The following is a 21908-nucleotide window of genomic DNA, read 5'->3' as shown; positions in this document are numbered from 1 at the left end:
CCCCTATGGGCCGGTGCTCCTGCCTCACACCTAGCTCGGCTTCACGCTGTTGAAACCAAAGCTTTCAGAATTATTGGAATCTCCCGCGATGAAGCTATCTCTGAGGGCCTTTCTCTCACTCACCGCAGGCAGGTAGGTGGTCTTTCTGTCTTCTACCGACTCCGCTCCGGCCTTGCACCCCCAGCTCTCTCTGTGCTCTGTCCCCCAAATATTCCTACAGGTCGCACAAGATCTGCCAGCAACCCTCTGATGGTTAAACTGCCGAAATCTCGGCTCTCTGCTCACCTTCACTCTTTCACTCCTCTTTTCTCCCACCTCTGGAACAAACTCCCTCACTCCCTTCAATCCCACTCCTCCCTCCAGGTCTTTAAAACAGCTGTTCACCACCATCTCTTATCTTCCCCCATCCAAAACCTTGATCTTTTCTACCCCCGCTAATTCACCCCAGATCCACCTTGTTTGAAATTCCAACTTCTTTCCTGGAAGTCCTGGCAGTGTCCACATGTTTTATACCTCTCCCACCGCCCCCTTCCCATGCCCCCCCCCCCAAAGCCCTCGCCCTCTCTCAGATCTCTCGATGTCTCCATGTCTCTCGGTCCCTGCTCTCAAATGTTGTGTTTGTGTCCTTCCCCCTCTCTCCCCATCTTGTCTGCCGCTCCCGATGTTATATGTTTTATGTGTCGGTTTGTCTTTCTGTGTGATTAATGTTCGCTCTTTCACGAGCCTCGATCTTGTATACAAAAAAAAGAAAAAAAAGAAAAAAAGAAAAAAAAAAGGTGTTGTTAACGATGACGTCATTGGTGTCGTAATTATGACGTCATGCTTTGACAGGGACAACGCTTAGTCTGATCAGTTTGAAATGTATTGAGTGTGATCTATGCAAGTTACATTAGAGAATATAAATTTATGATGTAATCGCTCACGTGCTCTGGCAGCCATATTGGATCAAAGAAAGAGAAAAAAAACGTTAAAAAACAGAAGAGTTGGCTCAAACGAAGTTGACAGCACAGGGTAAGTATTCGATGAATCTTACTATAATTCACCAAATGTCCGCCCGTCTGTCCGTCCGTCCGTCCGTTTGAAGGTACCGTAAAAACTGCTGAACCAATCGCAAATATATTTTGGGTGGATAATCCTGGGATCTCCAGGAGTAAAATAGGCTATTTAGTTTTCCCAATTTCAGCTTTAGTCTCCAGCATTCTCAGGTTTGGACTCCCGCATAACATTCGCGTTCGCATAACGTTTATTGTTCTCATTGTGACGATGTTGCGTTCCCGGGTGCCGCACAAACGGCTGCACAGATCGCTGCACAGCTGCACCGATCGGACAAAGACCTTTTATAAGGACACAGGTTGAATCCCTGCTTGAGAGAATTCCAAACCCCTCCCCGCCATCACGGCCATCTCTCCAACTCATAATCCCACGAGATATGCGGAAAGGACGACCCAAAACCAATATAAACATCATTAAACATCATTCGTATATAAACATCATTAAAAGTAAATAATGATCTCAGCCAAAGTTCAAACGCCGTTTAATCCCTACATGAGAGAATTCCACAAAGCTATTTGGGCGGTGAATACGCTAACAGATCGCTGTCTCCATCGATCTTGCCAAGGCCGTAACAGCTATCGGCTCAAAATCCTTTTAACTGTTGATTTGGAAGTTTTTACAATGAAGGAAACATTAACAATGTTGTTAAAAGTTTATTTTGTGATTAATTGGAGTTATGTTGTTTGGAATTAAAAAAGAGATATTGAGTTCAAGTGAATGACGACATGCCGTGATGGTTTCTACTTTCTGAATGTGAACTTCGCGGATCGCCATATGCAGATTCGCCACGGTCCCACGATCGATGTTTCTATACGTGATACGTGAACGTACCCGTTTGTTTGCGAAGTTTTTCATGGAAGTCCTTCACGAACTTGCTGTCCATGTCTGATGTGCGACTGAAGGTGCCACAGGAATGTGGAATTTATTGGTTTCATACTTTAGCATTCGCCGTATCTGCATTGCCTGTTTGCTTCTGGCCTCCCACCCATGCGTAGCACGGGTATCTCCCTAGTACCGTCTAGTTTTTAAAGTGATTCTTCACCATTGAGTGATAGGGCTAAAAACGATATGCAGTATAGCACAATATTTCAAAAAGTTGTGGACAAGTTATGATGAAACTTTGTGGTTGAGTTGGATATGTGACAGACGTTCTGGTTGTTTTTGCATGCAATAAAAACTATATGTAATACACATCTCTCATTTCATTTTTAACACCCAATAACTTATCAGGTTCATTTCCTCTTGTCTAGTCTGTATGGACTGGCCCCAATTTGACGAAATATACAGTGATCATGCATGCCATTTAAATTCCTTTGAAGTATGGCTCATTTAAACCATTTGATATATTTCTCCAAAGATAAAATTGCCAAATGGTGAGCAAACTCGAAGCAAATGAGGATAATTCTCTACCAAAGCTTTAAAACCTACGGTGTATCGATTCTACACTTGCCTTTTGACTTAATTCCAGATTTGCTACAACAAAAGTTAATTAAAGCTGTTAATTCCTATTCTTCAAATTTATCGGCCAAAATGGAAAAATTTCCATCAGTCTTTGCATTTCACTACTGCCAAAATGCATTGCTGAAACAAACTTACCTGGTTTTCACACCGTGGATGTTGACAACCATTTCACCGCCTTGCAAGCCCAGGAACACCACACCAAATCTGCAATGCAATGGGACCTTCAATTTATGATAATCCAATTATCAGCATTTGTAAACGTGCTATTTTTATTCCCCAAATTCAGAATACCAAGAAAAAAAAAAAATCAATCACCTGCTCGCCCCCTCCACAAGCGCCCTCTCATCTGCAGATGTGGCCAGGTACTCTGACTGAGGTGTGGGATCGTGAATAGGCCGGTGAGCAGTCACAGACGTCTGCAAGCAGCGATGGGGCCGTGAAGTCGGGGAGAGGCGCACTGTGTGGCAGAGTGCCATTGCCGTGGGGAGTGTTGATGGTTGTGTCCAATCCTACAGAGTTGAGGGAAGAGGAAATCTTACTTTCAAGTGGGAAAGGGTCTTCCTAACACAAGGACTAAAGAAAGGCAGAGATAAATTGACAAAAAATACTCAACAATAACATTGTCAATTGATTTTAAAAAAAATTCCCTTCTCCTAAAATCCGCACCGTAACCCACCAATGTATAACGGAATCCATACAAAGAATTTTGCACATAAAAACTCTGCATGTCTTCGAGGATTTTTAAATACTCTGGTGGTAGATTGCAATTTTGGCACATTGTGTCCACCGGGTTCATGTACCATGAAATCATCACTAAACCATCTGCCTCAGAGGTCTCTTCAGTGGTAGACAGCTGCACAAAGATGGCAAAATGGGTTCTTTGTAATGAACAACCAAACCACTATAAGAGCAGAATAACACAAACCAGAATGTTAAACTTAATACAACTAAGGAAGTCACAAAGTTTGTAGATCACCAACAGGTAAATGGAGTTTTCACAAATTAGTATCAACATAGCAGAAGTGCACTGATCACGCTGGGGAGGAAGTGAAAAGTGGCAAAACATGGTGGAGCCCACTCCGTGAGGTCTCCCTTTTTAATAATCCAATCTCTCTCTAGATGGTGTGAGTCACTTCAAAAATTGACCCAAAATCTGTCTTCAAGGGCAATAATTGCCTATTTGTTCCTCGACTTAACGAATGAGGTTTTGTCACGCTGGGTTTCCCATCTGCCATCATTAGTTGGTAGATGTTACAGATTCAACGGTGTGTTTGTGAAGAGTAGGCAGGTTATCGCTGTTACCCTGTAACAAAGTCCAAATTCCTGCCACCATCAGTCAAAACTCAGGCCTGGCCAGCTAGTTTATGAAAGACGGGCCAAAAAGTACTTTACCTGGTTAACCCATTAAGAAGGTAGGAATAATTGCAGTCATTAAAAGTGGTGGTCGTAGTAGTAGTAGTAGTAGTAGTAGTAATTTCAAATGCAGCCTAAGCTGGCTGCTGGTTGCATCATTGCTGGCCACGGCTGCGCCCCTGATGTCAAATGCACCCCTGATGATCCCACATCAAATGCAAAAAAGTAGTACTTGTAGAGATAAAATAAAGATTTAAAAAACACAAGGAAAGAGTGTAGGCCATACAGCAATAGCAAGAGGGTCGTGGCTGACAGGTGAGCGAGTCAGAGGATCCAGCTTCCCATCAGCCTCTTTGTAAGCCTGGCCCAGGAAGCTGAGCTGCCGAAATGTCATAATGTTCTCCGTTAACGTCCCAGTTTTGTCTGTAAGAACGTATTCTACCTAAAGACACGAGGGTACATTGAAAAATAACAATGAACAATGGCATTAGGAAAGCTGCATTATATCATCCCCCATTTTGATTGTTAAAAAGTACACAGGTTTATTCTTTAGAATTCCACTTCAGCTAAGGCTGTCAGATGTATTATCAAACTAACAAATCAAACAATAAAATAAAATAACACAAGAAAGATATTTAAAAGCAGAAGGAAATCAGGTAGGTGAAAAAAAGCCTAAATGATGATGCGTTAGTGTTCGGGCCAGTTGTGAGGTGGGATGGGACGGGATGAGGGAAAGGACAAGGCAGCAGAGCCCACCATAAAGATACATAAACTGAGATGTACTGATCCATAGGAGAAAGAAGAAAGGGTAGACAGCAACCTGTAAATGCAGGAACCTGAAATCGTTTGTAATGGTTGCTACACGATGACGAATAAACCTGAACAAAGGCAGGGTGGAGAGGGAAGTTTGTTGGAGGCGGTATGCCCATTAAACCAATGTAGGCCCCACTAAGGTACGCTCAGGTTGTACGGAAAAGCAACTCTAGTGCTTAAAAGCAAAATATCACTTGATCTCGTTTTTCTACAAATAAATACTATGAACGTGTGGCCATGTTATCTTTTTGCTTTTTTTTGGTCTTAGCACAGGTGTGAGCTTTTGGGGGGCAGAAGGACGGCAAATTAGAAGGGGAGGCCAAGGCAGCAAGACTGGCTGTGTGGATATGCAGAAGTCGAGGCAGCAAATGCCGTATCAAGGGGATGGGGAGGCTGAGGCAGCAGGGCCAGCAAGGAGTTGATGGCAGAATGGATATGATATGAAGATGCAGAGAGAGAAAGAGAGAGGGGGAGAGAATGAGAGAAAGAGAGAGGGGGAGAGAATGAGAGAAAGAGAGAGGGGGAGAGAATGAGAGAAAGAGAGAGGGGGAGAGAATGAGAGAAAGAGAGAGGGGGAGAGAATGAGAGAAAGAGAGAGTGGGAGAGAATGAGAGAAAGAGAGAGGGGGAGAGAATGAGAGAAAGAGAGAGGGGGAGAGAATGAGAGAAAGAGAGAGGGGGAGAGAATGAGAGAAAGAGTGAGGGGGAGAGAATGAGAGAAAGAGAGAGGGGGAGAGAATGAGAGAAAGAGAGAGGGGGAGAGAATGAGAGAAAGAGAGAGGGGGAGAGAATGAGAGAAAGAGAGAGGGGGAGAGAATGAGAGAAAGAGAGAAAAAGAGAGGGGGAGAGAATGAGAGAAAGAGAGAGGGGGAGAGAATGAGAGAAAGAGAGAGGGGGAGAGAATGAGAGAAAGAGAGAGGGGGAGAGAATGAGAGAAAAAGAGAGGGGGAGAGAAAGAGAGAAAGAGAGGGGGAGAGAGAGGGGGGGAGAGAGAGAGAGAGAGAGAGAGAGAGAGAGAGAAGGACGGGGGGGGGGGGGGGTGGATTGGGGGAGGAGAGTAGGAGAGAGAGATAGAGAGAAAGAGAGAGAGGCAGAAGCAACCATATAAAATAAAGCTGCTACTCTGTCAACTCACATTGTTAACTTTCGCTATTCCTCTGTGACTTTGACAACAAATTTCTGTGTTTACAAAAGACATCACCTGCCCCAGCTCCTCATTTAGGTCTGACGTGTTGGCAACGGCTCCCTCGTTGCCATAATTCATCTGCATGTCCCATGATACAAATTGTGCGCCCAAGAATTTTTGCATCTCCACAGTGACATAGAGCGACACAGGAATCACGAAATTGAAGAGGATGATGAAGTCCAAGAAGTCCACGATCACTCGTACAGTCTGTCACAAAGGCCCACAGAAAGATATTTTTGAGACTACACAAAGCATTTAACAATCATTCAAAGGCTTCCTGAAAATTATGTTCAATAAAATATTTTCATAATCAACAGATTTGTCTTTGAATAGCTTAAAGTGAAATATTATTATGTGGAGTGGACCCTCAGAATGTGTGTCTATCTGTTATCTGGACTCAAGTTACTTTATGCATGGACATGCAGGGTAAATGATGGACACAAAGCAACGTCTTCCACACAGTTGTGGCCCATGTGTTAATTAAGCAAATAACATCCCAGCATGCTTAGGGTGAATGAATGAATATGAATGATCGTTTTAAGGCCATTTTTCCCCGCTAGGGCGGGGGTTAGCCTTGCGGGCCCCATGACAATCATGGTTCCCTGTTTGAGGCAATGTTTTTTTTATGGCCGGATGCCCTTCCTGATGCTTAGGGTCATGTATAAAAATGCTGCACAGGCCTGGTTGCCTATAATTATGGCTAGCATGCCTGCAAGAGGAGATCCAGCCCAATGCCCCATCCAGAGAGCACATCCAAAGAGCCCAATTAGACTGGTGGAAAAATGTTCAAATTCCACTTCAGGGGGTACGGAATGTTAGGAGCAGGCATCCATGTCAGCTAGTTAATATGACCCATACTGAACATATTTCAGGTGGATGCCCATTGATTTGGGCCTTTTTAATTTTTTTATACCAAAAACAAAATGGCCGGACAAATAGAAAATGTATAACTTAGAAAATGTCTGATAACTTCAGTTGTACTGAAGCTGTGGTTCTGAAATTTGACATATATCATCGCAGCAATACCAGTAAAGTGTCCAAGAAGTATTAGGCCATTCCATAACGAATTGATAAAGTTATATACAGATCAGTCACAAAAATGTACAAAAAATCTCAAAGCTGAACTCTGTTAATTTTCAAATCACGCGACTTATCTTGACTTTTACTGTGGGTATGTTTGTGTAGTTTGGTATATTTTACTCCAGTGATACCAGTAAGATGTCCTGCAAATATCATGCCAAACTATACATATTTGATAAAGTTATGTGCATATTTATATACAATAGTCAGATTTGACTATTAAGAAAAATATGTTAACCTTTACCAAAAATATGGTTCTGAAATGTTGCATTTGTATCTCATTGATACCTATGAATTGTTCTAAATATATGAATTGTCCTAAATATATTGATGCAAAGATATTATGTTTTAATCACATGTTAAAATCATTTATTATATAATAAATTATTTTAGCATAATGTGATTTTAGCATACTAGGGCATGCCCGTACTATATATATATCTAAAATTATATCCCCCCCCCTCTATTTACATGAAATGGTTTGGTCCATTCGCAAAGCCAAAGCGAACGGCTTGCGAGTACGGTGACAATCCCCCCCCCTCTATTTACATGAAATGGTTTGGTCCAAAGCGAACGGCTTGCGAGTACGGTGACAATCCCCCCCCTCTATTTACATGAAATGGTTTGGTCCAAAGCGAACGGCTTGCGAGTACGGTGACAATCCCCCCCCCTCTATTTACATGAAATGGTTTGGTCCAAAGCGAACGGCTTGCGGAGTTTGGTAAAGAAATCGCCATAGCGTGCACAAACGCGCAGGAAAGCGAAAGAATCGCAAATTAGTTTTAATTAGTTTTAAAACATAGTTTAACGCCAACATAGCGGCAACATAGTTTGCCAACGTGAAATAAATGAATACGCTCTCAAATGTGCCGTCCGAGGCAGAGTCTGTTCGGCACGTTCGGCACACGTGATAGCTCGCTGCTCTCTGATTGGTTGAATCGTTTTTTGTACATAGCTCGGTAACTACTTCTCCGATTAATATGAAACCTTGAAAAGGCACATCCTCAGGTCCCCAGCAATATACCTGGCAAGTTTAAAGTATATCGGACCCGTGGTTGTCGAGAAACAGCGGTCACAGACACACAGACATACACACAGACATACACACAGACATACACACAGACATACAGAGATTACTGGAATTATAGATAGATGTGTTTAAAACATAATTTCACCAAATCATTAGGCATTAAACCTCTCACAAACTTGAAACTCATTATGGAAAGATTCACGTATTTTCTGTTCGTATCCACCATGTTGGGCGCGGCCGGAAGTGCCTCGTTATCAGGTCAGCTTCACTTCCGGTGTTTCCGCTTCCGTTCAGCGTCAGTGTTGCCTGATGTTCAGACCGATGACCGATGTTTGAGATGAACTTCAGCTTTTCACCAGCTATACAGGTGCAGCATTGATCTTTTTTGGCTTGAACACGGACATCTTTGCGACGGGAAAACGCTGATTGAAAAGTTTGATACCTACAGCCCGCAGTCCGGCTATCGTGAAGTCGGGCTGCACAAATTTCAATTTTTTATAGGATTCGACATTACGGCAGTAATGGGACGGCACGGTCGGGACGCCACGTAAAAATGCCGGCAGAAACTGGCTATCATATTATGCAATTTCTGATGTTTGCAGGATGTGGTGAACTGAGTTGAGCTTCAACATGGAATCCAAGGTAAAATGCCAGAGCCAAAAGCGGAGTTCTGACACAAGTACTGACTGGACCCTCTGCATCTTCTGTCAAAACAGAGACCCAAAGAAACCAACGAGAAACCTCGGAGACGCCGGAATTCAAAGAGTCCGTGAAGCCGCTGCAGAGCGCAAGAAGTACAATGACTCTGAGAACTGGCACACTGTTGAAAGAATTCAAAACATTGACTTTAAGGAAATCACAAAACAGACTGAAGTCCTGAATCACAAAGACTGCTATTCGACGTTTACAAGTTCGTTCAAAATAACTCGACTCAGGAAAAAATATGAAAGCACTCTTGCCACCTCAAGCAGTGCACCTGAGACAAGTTCACCACCGAGACCATCTCTACGCAGTAAACTGTCCATTATGGACACTGATTTGTGCTTTTTCTGCCAAGAGAAAAGTTGCAAACAAACGTATTTGGTCGCTACCTTTGATGTTTCTGACAAAATTCTCCAAGGAGCTCAAACAGACCCTGTGTTGCGGTGTCGCCTGGCAGGAGTAAGTGATCTCGTGGCTGCTGATGCCAGGTATCATCTTAAGTGTTATGTACAGTTCAATAGAAAAGCATCGAAATCTAGTACAAGCACAACTCAAACGTCCAGAGATATCTGCTTTGAGAAAGTCGCATCTGAAGTATCGACTGGACTGGCCCGAGGTGAAATCTATACGCTTCTAGACGTTTGGGAAAGGTACAGGTCTTTGCTCAGCGAATTCGGCATTGACGCTGGACCATACCGGGACAATAAATCCCACCTCAAAGAGAAACTACACCGACTTCTTCCAGGACAGATCAACTTTGTACCTCAACTCGATCCACATCAACCACAATTGTTGTTTTCCACACTGTCATCTAAGATCGCTGTTCAGACACAGAAAAGGCGTTCGGATGAAATGGAGACAAAGAGAAATATGGATGATCTTAGGCCAACCCAGTTCTCGCGCTCAGAGACAGAAGAGTTGTTGACCTTGCATCACTGCGCGTTACGCATTAGAGGTGACATCAGTTCTCGTCCAGGCCTAAATAATTGCACGCCAGTTAGTAAGGAGAGTGCCGAAAAGATTGTACCGGAGAGCTTGTTTCTATTCCTCAGTATTTTGCTGTCTGGGGAAGTGGACGGACAGGCTGACGATAAATTTGTGAAGCGAACTGCTTTGAGCATAAGTCAAGACCTAGTCTACGCAGTGTCGAAGCACAAAACGCTCACACCAAAACACGTTGGACTTGGCCTAGCAATTCATCAGGCAACACGTTCAAAATCGTTGATTGAACTTATCCATCACGCAGGACACTGTCCCAGCTATGACCAGATACGTAGACTGGACACAACTCTTGGAGTTCAAAATCTGCAACACTTCGCAGATTGCAACAATACTCCTGTCCCTTCAAATATATCATCCAACAAGTTTTGCCAATACGCTGCTGATAACATCGACATTATCGAAGAAATGTTAGATGGTATGGGGACGTTTCATGCGACGCAGATGGTAGTTTACCAGAGAGGGACCCCTCAACATCAGCAACAGGAAGTACTTCCTCTTGGAAAGTCAAGGTCCTTGAAGGTCCCTCCCGAACTTCATCGTTTGGAGAAAGTCACTCGCCAATCTTCTCGAGAAGATCCTAAATTCACAGCCACCTTGAATGAGACGATGTTTACCCCAGATGATCAGGTGTCTGACGAAGCTTCTGCACGAGATATGGCCTGGATTCTCTCTCGCATCTATGGCTCTAACAGTGACGATGTGCCAGCGTGGACCGGGTTCAACCAAGTTACAACACAAGACAAACACGAGCTCTGCACAATCGGGTATTTGCCGCTCCTCAACGCCCCGGCCCACGAGAACGACACGCTGTGGACAGTTATGATGCGATGCCTGAGGATTTCCAACATTATAAATCCTGGCCAGTCCACAGTCATTACTCTGGACCAGCAGCTGTACTGCAAGGCCAAGGAAATACAGTGGGCAAACAGTAATGAATGCAAAACGATATTCTTGCGACTTGGGGGGTTCCACATTGTCAAGAATTTCATGTGTGTGATTGGAAATCATTTTGCAGACTCTGGTCTTACGGAGGTGTGGGCGGAGAGTTCCGTTTTTGGAGAGAATACAGCTCAAAATAACATGCAGGCCAAATCGTACAACCGGGCTATTCGTGCACACAAGCTAACATTTGAAGCTGTTTGGAAAACACTCTGGCCGACATTCATCGTATGGGCTAAAGATCACCAAGTAGAATAAGTTGAGCTCCAAACATTATCAGTCCACGTCGTAGAAGCTTTGGAAGCACACAATGAGCGAGATGTGACCAGCAACAAAGTCAAAGCACTGAAAGACGCAGTTCAGCACTCCAGAATAACAAGACTGTTGGACGACTTCCAAGAGACACAACCACCCACTACCAGATTTTGGGTGACGTACATAAAAATGATCTCCATCTTGTTGCTGTTCCTGCGTGCAGAGAGAACTGGAAATTGGAACCTACATAAATCGTCCTTTGCTGCAATGTTACCCTGGTTTGCTCAGTATGACCACGCAAACTACACTCGCTGGGGGGCAGTTTATCTTGCTGACATTATGATCCTTGAAACAAGCCACCCCGATGTTCACCAGGAGTTCATGAATGGAAATTTTGTGGTCAAGACAACCAATAACACATTCAATCAGCTATCGACGGATCAAGCCTTAGAGCACGTCAACAAAGTCGGCAAAGTTGCCGGTGGTCTTGTAGGAATAATGAGATCAGAAGGAGCCGAAGGATCAATGGTGCCTCACATTCAACGAACGGAGCAGAATAGTAGACGACACAAGCGCCATGTTGGACATGCATGCTACAGATGAAGACTACAACCCTTCTTATGTAAAAGAAGCCGGACCCTCAAGACTAAAGCGGGACAAGGAAGATGTTCAGAAGATTGTCGACCAACTGAAGAAATTCGGCATTTTTCAACACCAAAATCTAGCTGTCGTTAGCCTGGCCACTCGAGATGTAGCTTCTCCTCAAATAACGGAATGTCTTCTGACAGCACATGCACAAGGGCAAGACAAATTGAAAGAATTTGTGGGCTTACGTCTCATCACGAAAAAAGTGGGATTCCATGACAAGCTCAGACAGTCGAAAAGCCTGACGCTGAAAAGCATGTATCAGGTCCAGAACAAAAATTCGACTCTGAAACAAAAACTCGTCAAAGCAGACCGTAACCTCTTTCAACGCTTGCTTGTTTCAAAAGAAGCTGGACGCGAGGTGGACCTGAAGGAAATCCTCAGCCATGAACTTTCGCCGGTTCCTCTATCACTTGCAGACACATCCGGAGCAATGCGATCCACAAACAAAGCAGCTCTCGGAAATATCCTTCAGACAAGAACAACTGTAGAGAAAGAGCCGCCGACAGCAAATCTGAAAACGTGTGTAATCATCGATGGCCAGGCACTTGTTCAAGCAATCGGCAAACCTGCAAATGCCCACAATTTTGGACAACTCGCAGACCGGTTCGTAGCCTCTGTCTTCAGTCACTTCAGTGACACTTGCTCCAGAGTTGACGTTGTGTTTGATAGGTATGAAGCACATACCATCAAGGACACCACTCGGATTTTACGGACCGGGAAAACCCGGCCAATACGTCGCAAAGTGGACAACAGGGATGTGCCATTACCCGTCAACTGGAGGCAACTTATTGACTTCCCAGAAAACAAGCAAGACCTGGAACACTTTTTGAGCATGGAGCTCATTCGTCAAGCAAGGTCGACTCAACCGAATCGTGAAGTCGTGACATCTGGCGGATTCCATGACCGAACGGCGGTTGAGTCATCCCGTGGAACGGACGTCAACTCCCTCAAATCAAACCACGATGAAGCTGATACCAGAATATTGTTACACGCCAAGTCTGTGACAGATCTTGGGTTTGAGCGTCTGATCATTTGTTCCAGGGACACAGACGTCCTTGTTCTCCTCGTTCACTTTGCCAGTGACTTATCTGGAGAGCTTTGGTTGCAAACGGGAACAGCGAAGCAACGGAGCTTTGTTGCTGTGCACGCTGTAGACCTTGATCCAGCTCCCCGCCACAATCTTCCAGCATTCCATGCCCTCTCGGGCTGCGACACAGTCAGTCAATTTTGTGGCATTGGCAAAACAATAGCATGGAAAACGTTCATCAAGAACTGTCCCTTATTGGACGGGCTCGGACGCGGCACACTTACTGAAAGAACACTGACAGATGTAGAGAGCTTCATCTGCAGACTGTATTCAAACAATGATAACAACACAAACATCAATGACGTGCGTTTCAAAATGTTCCTCAAAGGTCACAAAGAACCAGAGAAGTTGCCACCAACCCGATCTTCTCTGAAGCTGCATATCAAGCGAGCACACCATCAGTGTACAATTTGGCTCTCTTCACTGATCGCACAACCAGATATATCTTCCCCGGTGGGAAATGGATGGAACAAGGACGGTACAACTGGAAATATACTTCCTCATTTGATGAGTGATAAACCATTTCCAGAGGTTTACCTCAAGCTTACACAATGCCAGTGTAAGAATTGCGAATCTCACAGATGCAGTTGTCGTCTTAAGGAGCTAAGATGTACCGCTGGTTGTGGTTGCGCTGACGGAACGTGTCGGAATCCTTTGAACAGTGCCCAAGATGACTCGGACTACACCACCGAAGACTGATGTTAATATTATCCCAACACAGTTTTTTTTTGAAATCAAACGAACTTCATCAAAGTATGTCCGTACATTTGTACAAGCTCAATATAATGCATCAAGATGTAATTTTCTTAGATTTTCAGAGCATTTTTTCATGTTTGTCTCTCCATAGGGAAAGAAATAGATAAAATATCACTTAGATCGTTTGAGGAAGATGTGTGTATTATTATAATATGTCCAAATACAGCAAATTTCATTGTTATCCTGTATAAATACAAAGTTGTGTAATTTTATTACAATCCGGAGTTTTCGGAGTTTTCGATAATGGTGGCCACTTTGTTTTGGCTGTATAATATTTAAAAAGGCCAAATTTGATGGGCATCCACTTGAAATATGTTCACTATGAACCACTTTAACAGTCTGACATGGATGCCAGCTCCTAACATTCCGTACTCCCTAAAGTGATTTCTAGGCCCCTTTTCAGATTTTGCCTCTAGTCTAAATGGTTTGATGAGCATGACACACTGATGTCATCCATATGTCATGGCCTTCTCAGTCACCAGATCTGAACCCAAGCGAGCAATTATGGGATATTCTAGAACGATGCCTGACACAGCATTTTCCACCTCCATTAAACAGGTGTGAGTTGATTGACATTCGTGGAAGAATGAATGGTGTATTCTGCAGAAATCCCTTCTGCAGAAATCCAGACGCTGGTGAAGTCGATGCCATGGCGCATTCAGGCCGTACTGGCCGCACATGGTGGCCCTAAGCCCTATTAAGTGATTTTACATTGATGTTTACATTTCTTTTGTCAACTACCTGTATGTCTCACTTGAAAAGCACATGAAAACAAAGAATGACCACCTGCTCAATGTCACAAACAACAATGAAATCAGGTCAATGTTACCACAATTGTCCACAAAATTTGGTCAATTTCATGACCGCAGTTTTCAGAAAACTGCTTACTCATAGCCAGAAACGAGTATTAATTAATGCTGAACAGCTGTGATTACCTCTGCAACCAACGGTGGACGTACGTTATGTTTTCACCCTGTCTGTCTGTTGGCAGAGTGTCTCAAAAGGTTATAGACAGATTCAAACAAAACTTTTGGACAGGTTAGGTGAGTGATCAAGGACGAATTGATTAGATTTTGATGAAGATCCGGATCCAGATGTGAGAATTTAAAAAAATTTCAAGTGTCTTCACCATTGAAAGACAAGACCAAAAACGATACAATGCACGATATTTCAAATTGTTGTGGACGGATTAGGACAAAACTTGGTGGACAGGTTTGGTGTGTGACAAGGACAAACTGATTAGATTTTGGTGAGAATCCGAAACTGGATACGAGAATTTCAAAAGTGATTCTTCACAGTAGAGACATGGGGCTAAAAACGATATCTCGCATGATATTTCAAAACATGCGGATGGGTTATGACAAAACTTGGTGGATGAGTTAGTCCGAGAGCCCACAGGCGTTTCATTAGACTCTCGCACACACAACCTTTCACCTATCCAGGGTATAAACGGTGATGGACTAACGCAATAATGTGGATTGTTGCATGTTCCAAGGTAGATTCAAGGGGTCCTGGCACCTTGAAAAAGGGCACCAAAATCGGGCACCTTAGAGTTTTGTGCACAAGAATATAGGCCCGGTTGCAAAAATCTCCCTAATTCACTTCAGTATTTCCTGAAATTTCCCCTTATGGACATCTGTAGGTTGATGATGGTTGCATATACGAATATTCCTTAAGTTTTTCCTTAAAGCTTTCCTTAAACCTAAGCGAGCCCTTACCCATCCTTAAACACCAACCTTTGGGTTTTTAAAAGGTGCTCCGCATGGAAATTGGTCACAAAGATGCCGATTATCACAGCGCGACGTCAGAGGCTGATATAACAATGGTCCAGTAGCAAACAAATTCCCTTATCCTTAACCCATAAAGTGCTGGATTTACTGGTTAAAAAAAAACAAAAAAAAAAACACCTTTAGAGGCCATTTTTCCCCGCAGAGCGGGGGTTGGCCTTTTTCGGGAACCATGGTTGTTGTTGTTTTTTTTGGTCCCCTTTTTTGAAGCAATGTTTTACGGCCGGATGCCCTTCCTGACGCCAACCCTTTTTGCCGCATTTACTGGTTAGTAGGCCAGAAATGCTTTTTTGTCATCGGATTTTTCCACCAATTAGAAGCAACCTTTCATAAGTTACCTGGATATTATACATTTTAAGAAAGGTGGCAGTCATTTAAAATCCCGTGGTCATTGCGTGGTCTTGGTTTTGGACAAGGAGTCCTATCTCTAATTTGATTAGTTGCCTGGCAGAGCAACGGCTCCTAAGGATTTCCTTAACCCGAAGGATTTTCCTAACCGAACCAATGCCGGCAAATGGGACGTGCAGTTTAAAGTCCATCCGAGGGACAGGGACGGCACACACATTGATGAATCACCCCACCTGTGAAACACTGGGATGACAGTTTATAGCTGGGCTGAGTTTCAAACAAAGCCTAGATGGCTTAGAGGTGAGTGTGCGTATCTCTAGGCCATCCTGCCAGCCCAATACTCTGTTCACTAGTGTGAAAACTAGAACCAACACCATAGTTTTCATGGAAAGGATAATGCAGACGTGTCAAAATAAGGCATATGGTATCTTGAGAGTATTCCTAAAGAAAGGCCACATTTTGAGATGGCCTTTGCAGTCTCGAGTCAGGAGCTTCAGTATTTCCCCAACAAAAAATGTTATTTTATTCAATCACAAAATGTTTAACTTTGAACTGTAGCAATTTCTTTTTTTCGACATTATCCCTATTCAGAGAAATCACAAAATGCTGAGTACATAGTTCAAATAATGTTTTTTCCCCCCCAAGAATCATATATATGCTTGAAGGCATTATTTCTCTGACAATTGCCTCTCATTTGAACCAAATGAGTTTTATGGACGTTTAAAAATTGCTTTGTATTGTTGGATTTGGGGCCTCTTTTTCTCAATCTCTTCGGAAGAATATTCGCGAGCTTATGAATATCCTTCCGAGCAGGTGGAAAGCACTTGGAGAAAAAGGCGTTTTACCCCGACGACAAAGGATGAATTCTCCTTGCTTCCCACGGTAGTTAGGAATACTTCAATCAACAATCCCATGAATTCATCCAGGTGTACAAAATAAGCCCGATGAAAGTGCATTGCTAACAAAATGTGATTTGCATTCATATTGCTTTGCAATTATCTATCAAATACATGTTGTGTTGTGTCTTTTGTATTGAACGTCTTTGGCAGGCAGTACAAAGAGAGAAACACTCACCAAACCGCTCTCTATTTCCTGTGGTGTGTGTGGGTTGTACCAAGGCTCCCCATGCCATGGGTCTACACGTCCACTGTATTTGAGGATAACCCCAAGCAAAGCTTCAACCACCAGTAGGCATAGGTACACCAGCAAATAAGTGTTCATTGATCTGAGGGAACAATATTTCGTTAACTAGATCAGCAGGAATCAAAACCGAGCATTTTTGCCACATGATTGGGGGTGGAGACAGCATAGGAAAGCATATGCCCATGGAAGATTGGAAGGGGAGGCCACACCAAATGAGAGGAAATTGATACCACTGCTCGAATACACATTCCTGCTTATTGGGAGTAGTTTGAAAAGGTGATGGCAGGCTCAAAAGTTTTTTTTGTTTTTTTTAAACTAGGAGGAACATGGTATGTGACTGTAGAGTATGTGTCCCTGGCCAGATATCTCAGGAGGCAGCAGACTGCCCTTTGAGCCATTTAGACTGGTTCGCATTTCTGTGATTTGTTTCCAAAATGTGACGGCTTCAATTAATTTCTTGTGAAAATAGCATGTTCAATGAGATACACATAACCAGAACAATGAGACTGTGTTGCCAATATGCCTCTGCATAGATACACAATGGGTAGATGCAATCACTCTGCATATGTATGGGTAGCCGGGTAGGTGATCAGGTTTGAGACCACCAAACCTGGCAGGGTTCTCGTTTTTTTTACAAACACGTTACCTTAATTGTGGTTTGGCGATGCCAACTGGGGTACCTACCCTCAACACGCACCCATGTATCTATTTATTACGGATAGTCGAGCAGAACTATGAGTGCATATTCGCTAGTGGTATCAACGATCGGCGGGGTAAAACGGCCCATCTATCTATTTGCACACAGTAAATGGAGCCAATAAAGGAAATCGATCTGACCAGAATAGCATAAAATAGTGAAAGACGAATCAATGAAAGAAAGAAAGAAAAATATTTTTAAGGTAAGCCACAATGAGGCCGAGTTTAAATGTTAAATCCCGCACACAGCAATACTCATACATCCTGGGGACAAACCCCAACCCAACTTCTGTATGAAATAGGCACAAAAGCTCCAAACTTTACAATTTATCAGCACCCTGCCAGAGCATCCTCTGCAATTATTACAGCTGAGTAATAACAGTCTTCTTTATCATTAACCTAAACTAAGCACGACAAGTAATGTTGGACTAGTACTTTTCTGAAATGTTTCATTCAGCTGGCGCACTCTCTTTCATATGCGCATATTCCATGAAAAATATGTTTCTGTTGAGATACATGAATAAAATAAGTTTAAGAATGTATTAGAAAAAGTGATTTAATATGTACTCGAATATAAGACCTGTCACTTCGCTGACGGAAATACCAATCTTTGCTGCGATGGCTAATCTATGGGGGAAGAAAAAAAAAAAAGGATTCCTGGGAGATCCTGCTAGTTCGTGAAGGGATAACCAACGTCAGTTTTTCGTCAGTCACATGTTGGCATTTGCAGTTTTGATCCATAAAAACCCATATTCACATATATTTGAATTCACATGTCCATATACCCATAAAAAATGTAAAAAAAATAAATATAGTGTTGCGGATTTGAGAATCCTGTAATTGTTGTAAATATCACCCTGTGTAAATGTAATGATCCTTGTAAATACCTCCGTTAATTGTAAAGGTCAAAGGTCGACCCCTCAGTTAGTCAATCGCATGCACGTAGAAAATCATATACCCTTCTAAATAGTTATTTCTTATTCTATGTTAGTTTAAGGCTCCGTTTCCCATTAATTGACCCTGCATTGCACCAGATCAAATAAGATAGATCCCTCCGACACCCCCATGGCCTCTTCAAAGTGCCAGTAACATTGGGCGGTTTTCTGCGGCGTTCGCCACCGTTGCATTGGGCGGTTTTCTTCACCCCAACCTCCATTACGCACGCGGTCAGCTCGGAGAAGAAAGGCGTGTCTCCACCTCGTCATGAGGAGGAGTGAGCCAGCCCCCGATCAACCAACCAAGGATGAGGGGTTTGGCCTGAGAGGGCGGAGAGAGAGCGTTCGAGGAGGTTCGCAAAAGTTCCATGGGCGTGGTTATATAACCCGTCACGCAGTCCACCGGAGCCCAGTTGAGTCCAGTCCAGTTAAGGAGGAGCTGTGAGTCCAGTTGGAGCAGATAACCGAGGAAGCCCCCACAGCAGATGAGTAAGGAATCCACCGCAGCTGAATCCACCGCAGCTGAACCAACCGCAGCTGAGTCCACCGCAGCTGGGTGGAGTTGAGCTTTAACGGCAGTTCGCCCCACGGGCGCGAAGCAACGCCGCCGTACGAACGAGGGTGTGGAGAGTCGGCGGCTGCTCACTCCCGGCACGGCCGTTCTCCTGCGTCCAGCTGAACTTTCCAGCCCTGTGGTCCCACCTCCTCATCCGTCCAGCCATCCACCTCCTGCAATTCCTGTCATCATCCCCGTGTAAGTCTGACTGTCGTCTGTTTGTCTGTGTTGTCCCTGGGAATAAGTAAGACTGTATAGATAAGTAGAATTGCACTGTGTCTTCCTGTAGTGGGGTGAGGACGTCTTCCTCTTCTGTAAATTATTTTCGTTTCTTCCTCCTCCTTGGTTTCTTTGGTTTTGTACATAATTATTAATAATAAATCCTGTTATTTCCTACCTTCGGCTTCATGCTCGTCCGGTCGTCTTTGTGATTTCCCCATTGAATACCTGTGGCACGATTTGGCCAACGTTTAGAATCGGGTCTAGTTTTTGTTAATGGTTCGAGCCGCGGGCTGCTAATCCGCTCGGCAAATAACATCTTGTCCGCGGTCTCGAACGAGGTTGCCCACCTGCCTCTCTGGAGGGAGCGGGGTGGCTTCAGGAGCGGAGACGGCCAGTGAAAATAGAAGGGGGATTAACCCCCCCCCCCCCCCCGCTAAGGGGAAGCGCCATCCCCGTATCCGTAACAATTGGTGTCAGGAGTTGGATTCGGACCTGAAGTGCGCTTAGCGCACTCAAATTACGAGTGGCCAAAATTTTATTTAACATCACTAAATTTTTAAATCGTGCCATGGATAATCAAGGCGATCGGGTGCCGGTGGGGGAGTTAGAAGGGGTTTAGAATCGACCCAGGACCCCGGGGAGGATTTGGGATTAATGGAGGAGCGCAATACGCATTGGGTTGCGGGGGTATCAGGTGCACGAGATGGCGGCGCCTCACATGAGGTGGCAGCAGCACCAAATTGCACCGCGCACGTGGTCGTGGCAGCCGAGCCCGCAGTGCCAATGGACTTTGGCCTATTTATGATGCATTTCATTGCATCTATGAAGGGTGACAGTAGGGGATTGGATGCAATGATGGCTACCCAGGGAATCGACATGGAAAAAAGGAGGAAGGAAGCAAGGGACAACCCGGAGGGATATCGGGAGCAAATAAACGCCAGCATAAAAAAAATGGGGGAGATCGTAGACAGCATGGGAGGCAGGAGAGGCACATCGGTGCACGACGAGGTAAAGCAGGTCGAGAAGCGCTGATGGAGCGAGGCGGAGAAAAGCGCAGGTAAAATGACGGGAAAAGAGATCGCGACCCGGGGTATGGAAAAGCCGGCGACCGCTGAGGTAGAGGGAATTTTAATACATCCAGCGGTCGTCGAGGTGAGTAAAGAAAAAGTAGTGGGAATTGAAATTTGAGAGACCGGGGACTTAGAAAAGCACTCGCGGCAGGGAAAGATGGAAAATGTGCAAAGTCCCTGCTCACATCACGATGCTGTGCTTAATAACACCAATGAAAGTTTGCAGGTGGTGTTGGAGCTAAGGAGAAGAATCCCCCAGGTGAGTCGTGCTGTATATTATGCGGGGAGATTTTGTAAAAGGATGTTTGGCGCAGAAAGAATTTTCGCGCGCTTGGGATCGAGAAAGCATCCGGGCGTTGGTGAAGGGTCCCCTGTGAGTGGTGTGAGTGGAAATGGTGCGCTTGTGGAACAAAAGTGTGCGTCGGAGCGAGAATGCACGACGGAGTGCGACACGGAGAGTGAGTTGGTGGTGGCGCAGGTGCGAGAGGACACATCGGAGCGCGAGTGTGAAACCGAGTGCGAGCGAGAATGCACGTCGGAGTGTATGGAGTGTGACACGGAGAGTGAGTTGGTGGTGGCGCAGATGCGAGGGCACATCGGAGCGCGAGTGTGAAACCGAGTGCGAGCGAGAATGCACGTCGGAGTGTACGGAGTGCGACACGGAGAGTGAGTTGGTGGTGGCGCAGGTGCGAGAGGGCACATCAGAGCGCGAGTGTGAAACCGAGTGCGAGCGAGAATGCACGTCAGAGTGTACGGAGTGTGACACGGAGAGTAAGGTGGTGGTGGAACGTGTGCGAGAGTGTACACCTGAGTTGGTAGTGGCGCAGGTGCGACAGGGCACTTTGAAGCGTGTGATCGGGTGTGCAAAAGAGTGCACACCCATGGTTGTCACAGAGGATGTGACCGAGGAGCGGGTGCGAGGATGCACGTTTGGGATGGACGGCGAGAGTGTGCGAGAAAGCACACCTGAGTTGGTTGTGGTGCGGGTGTGGGAGAGCCCATTGAAGCGCGTGAGTGGGTGGATGCGAGAGTGCACGCCCATGGTGAGTGTTACGGAGGACGTAATGGAGGAGAAGTGTGCGAACGACGAGTGTGCGCAAGAGGGTGCGCGAGAGGTGTGGTGTGTAACAGGGAGTGCGGTGGTGGCATGGACTGAGTGTGTGGAATGTACGGGCGGCGTTGGAACGCCGGGTTTGGTGAGTGTGAAAAGGGTCGCGTATGCATGTGAGCATGCGAGTAAGGCATCGACGTTGACCGGGGCAGCGTTTAGGGCGACGGATAGCCGACGCGAACACTCGGCGCGCGGTGCGCTTTGTTGGATGCGAGGCCCGGCGCGTGTCGGTGTTGCGTCGCTTCTCTTCGAAGCGTCATTGCCGATTCGGGCCTGGCCCCGCCCCGCACGGTCGAGTCAGGGCCTCGCCGGGCAAGGCGACCGGTCCGGTTCAAGGGCAGGTAGGAGGAAGCGGGACGGGGTTCCGACCGGGCGAGATTGAGTCATCGGCCCGGAGACCGCAAGGTTCCGCGCCGAGATGGTGCGTGGAATCTCGGCCCGACCAAACCGCCTCCCTTGAACCGAATGCCGGACGGATTCAACCTGCAGGCGACCAAACCACCCGAATTCATTGCTCGGCTTTGCGAAGCCGAGTTTTAATGATGTAACGACGCACCGAGGCTCAGATATAGCGGACTGTGATGATAATAGTGTTTTGATCCGAAATTTAGAATAGTGAATAGGATTGGCAGAAGTGATTGGCAAAATTTGATGATTGGCAAATGATTGGTAGAAT

At 45.1% G+C, this 21908-nt stretch overlaps 1 protein-coding gene across 3 annotated transcripts in view; it reads right to left on the bottom strand.

The window, feature by feature from the left end:
• LOC137412600 (phospholipid-transporting ATPase IF) overlaps nucleotides 1-21908 on the bottom strand; it is a 145438-nt gene that overhangs the window by 59691 nt on the left and 63839 nt on the right. For all 3 annotated transcript variants that reach the window (XM_068097906.2, XM_078769823.1, XM_068097907.2), the window contains 5 exons: nucleotides 16574-16724; nucleotides 5881-6072; nucleotides 4154-4309; nucleotides 2830-3023; nucleotides 2650-2718 (listed from right to left, as the gene is read on the bottom strand). In XM_068097906.2, coding sequence (XP_067954007.2) covers nucleotides 2650-2718; nucleotides 2830-3023; nucleotides 4154-4309; nucleotides 5881-6072; nucleotides 16574-16724 — 762 coding nt within the window. The remainder of the gene's footprint in view (nucleotides 1-2649; nucleotides 2719-2829; nucleotides 3024-4153; nucleotides 4310-5880; nucleotides 6073-16573; nucleotides 16725-21908) is intronic.

This window comes from Myxine glutinosa, chromosome 1 (assembly GCF_964187855.1).
Source record: "Myxine glutinosa chromosome 1, kmMyxGlut1.1, whole genome shotgun sequence".
In the NCBI taxonomy this organism is placed as follows: domain Eukaryota; kingdom Metazoa; phylum Chordata; class Myxini; order Myxiniformes; family Myxinidae; genus Myxine; species Myxine glutinosa.
The sequence above is the reverse complement of the archived record's forward strand: the minus strand, read 5'-3'. Positions and strand labels throughout refer to the sequence as shown.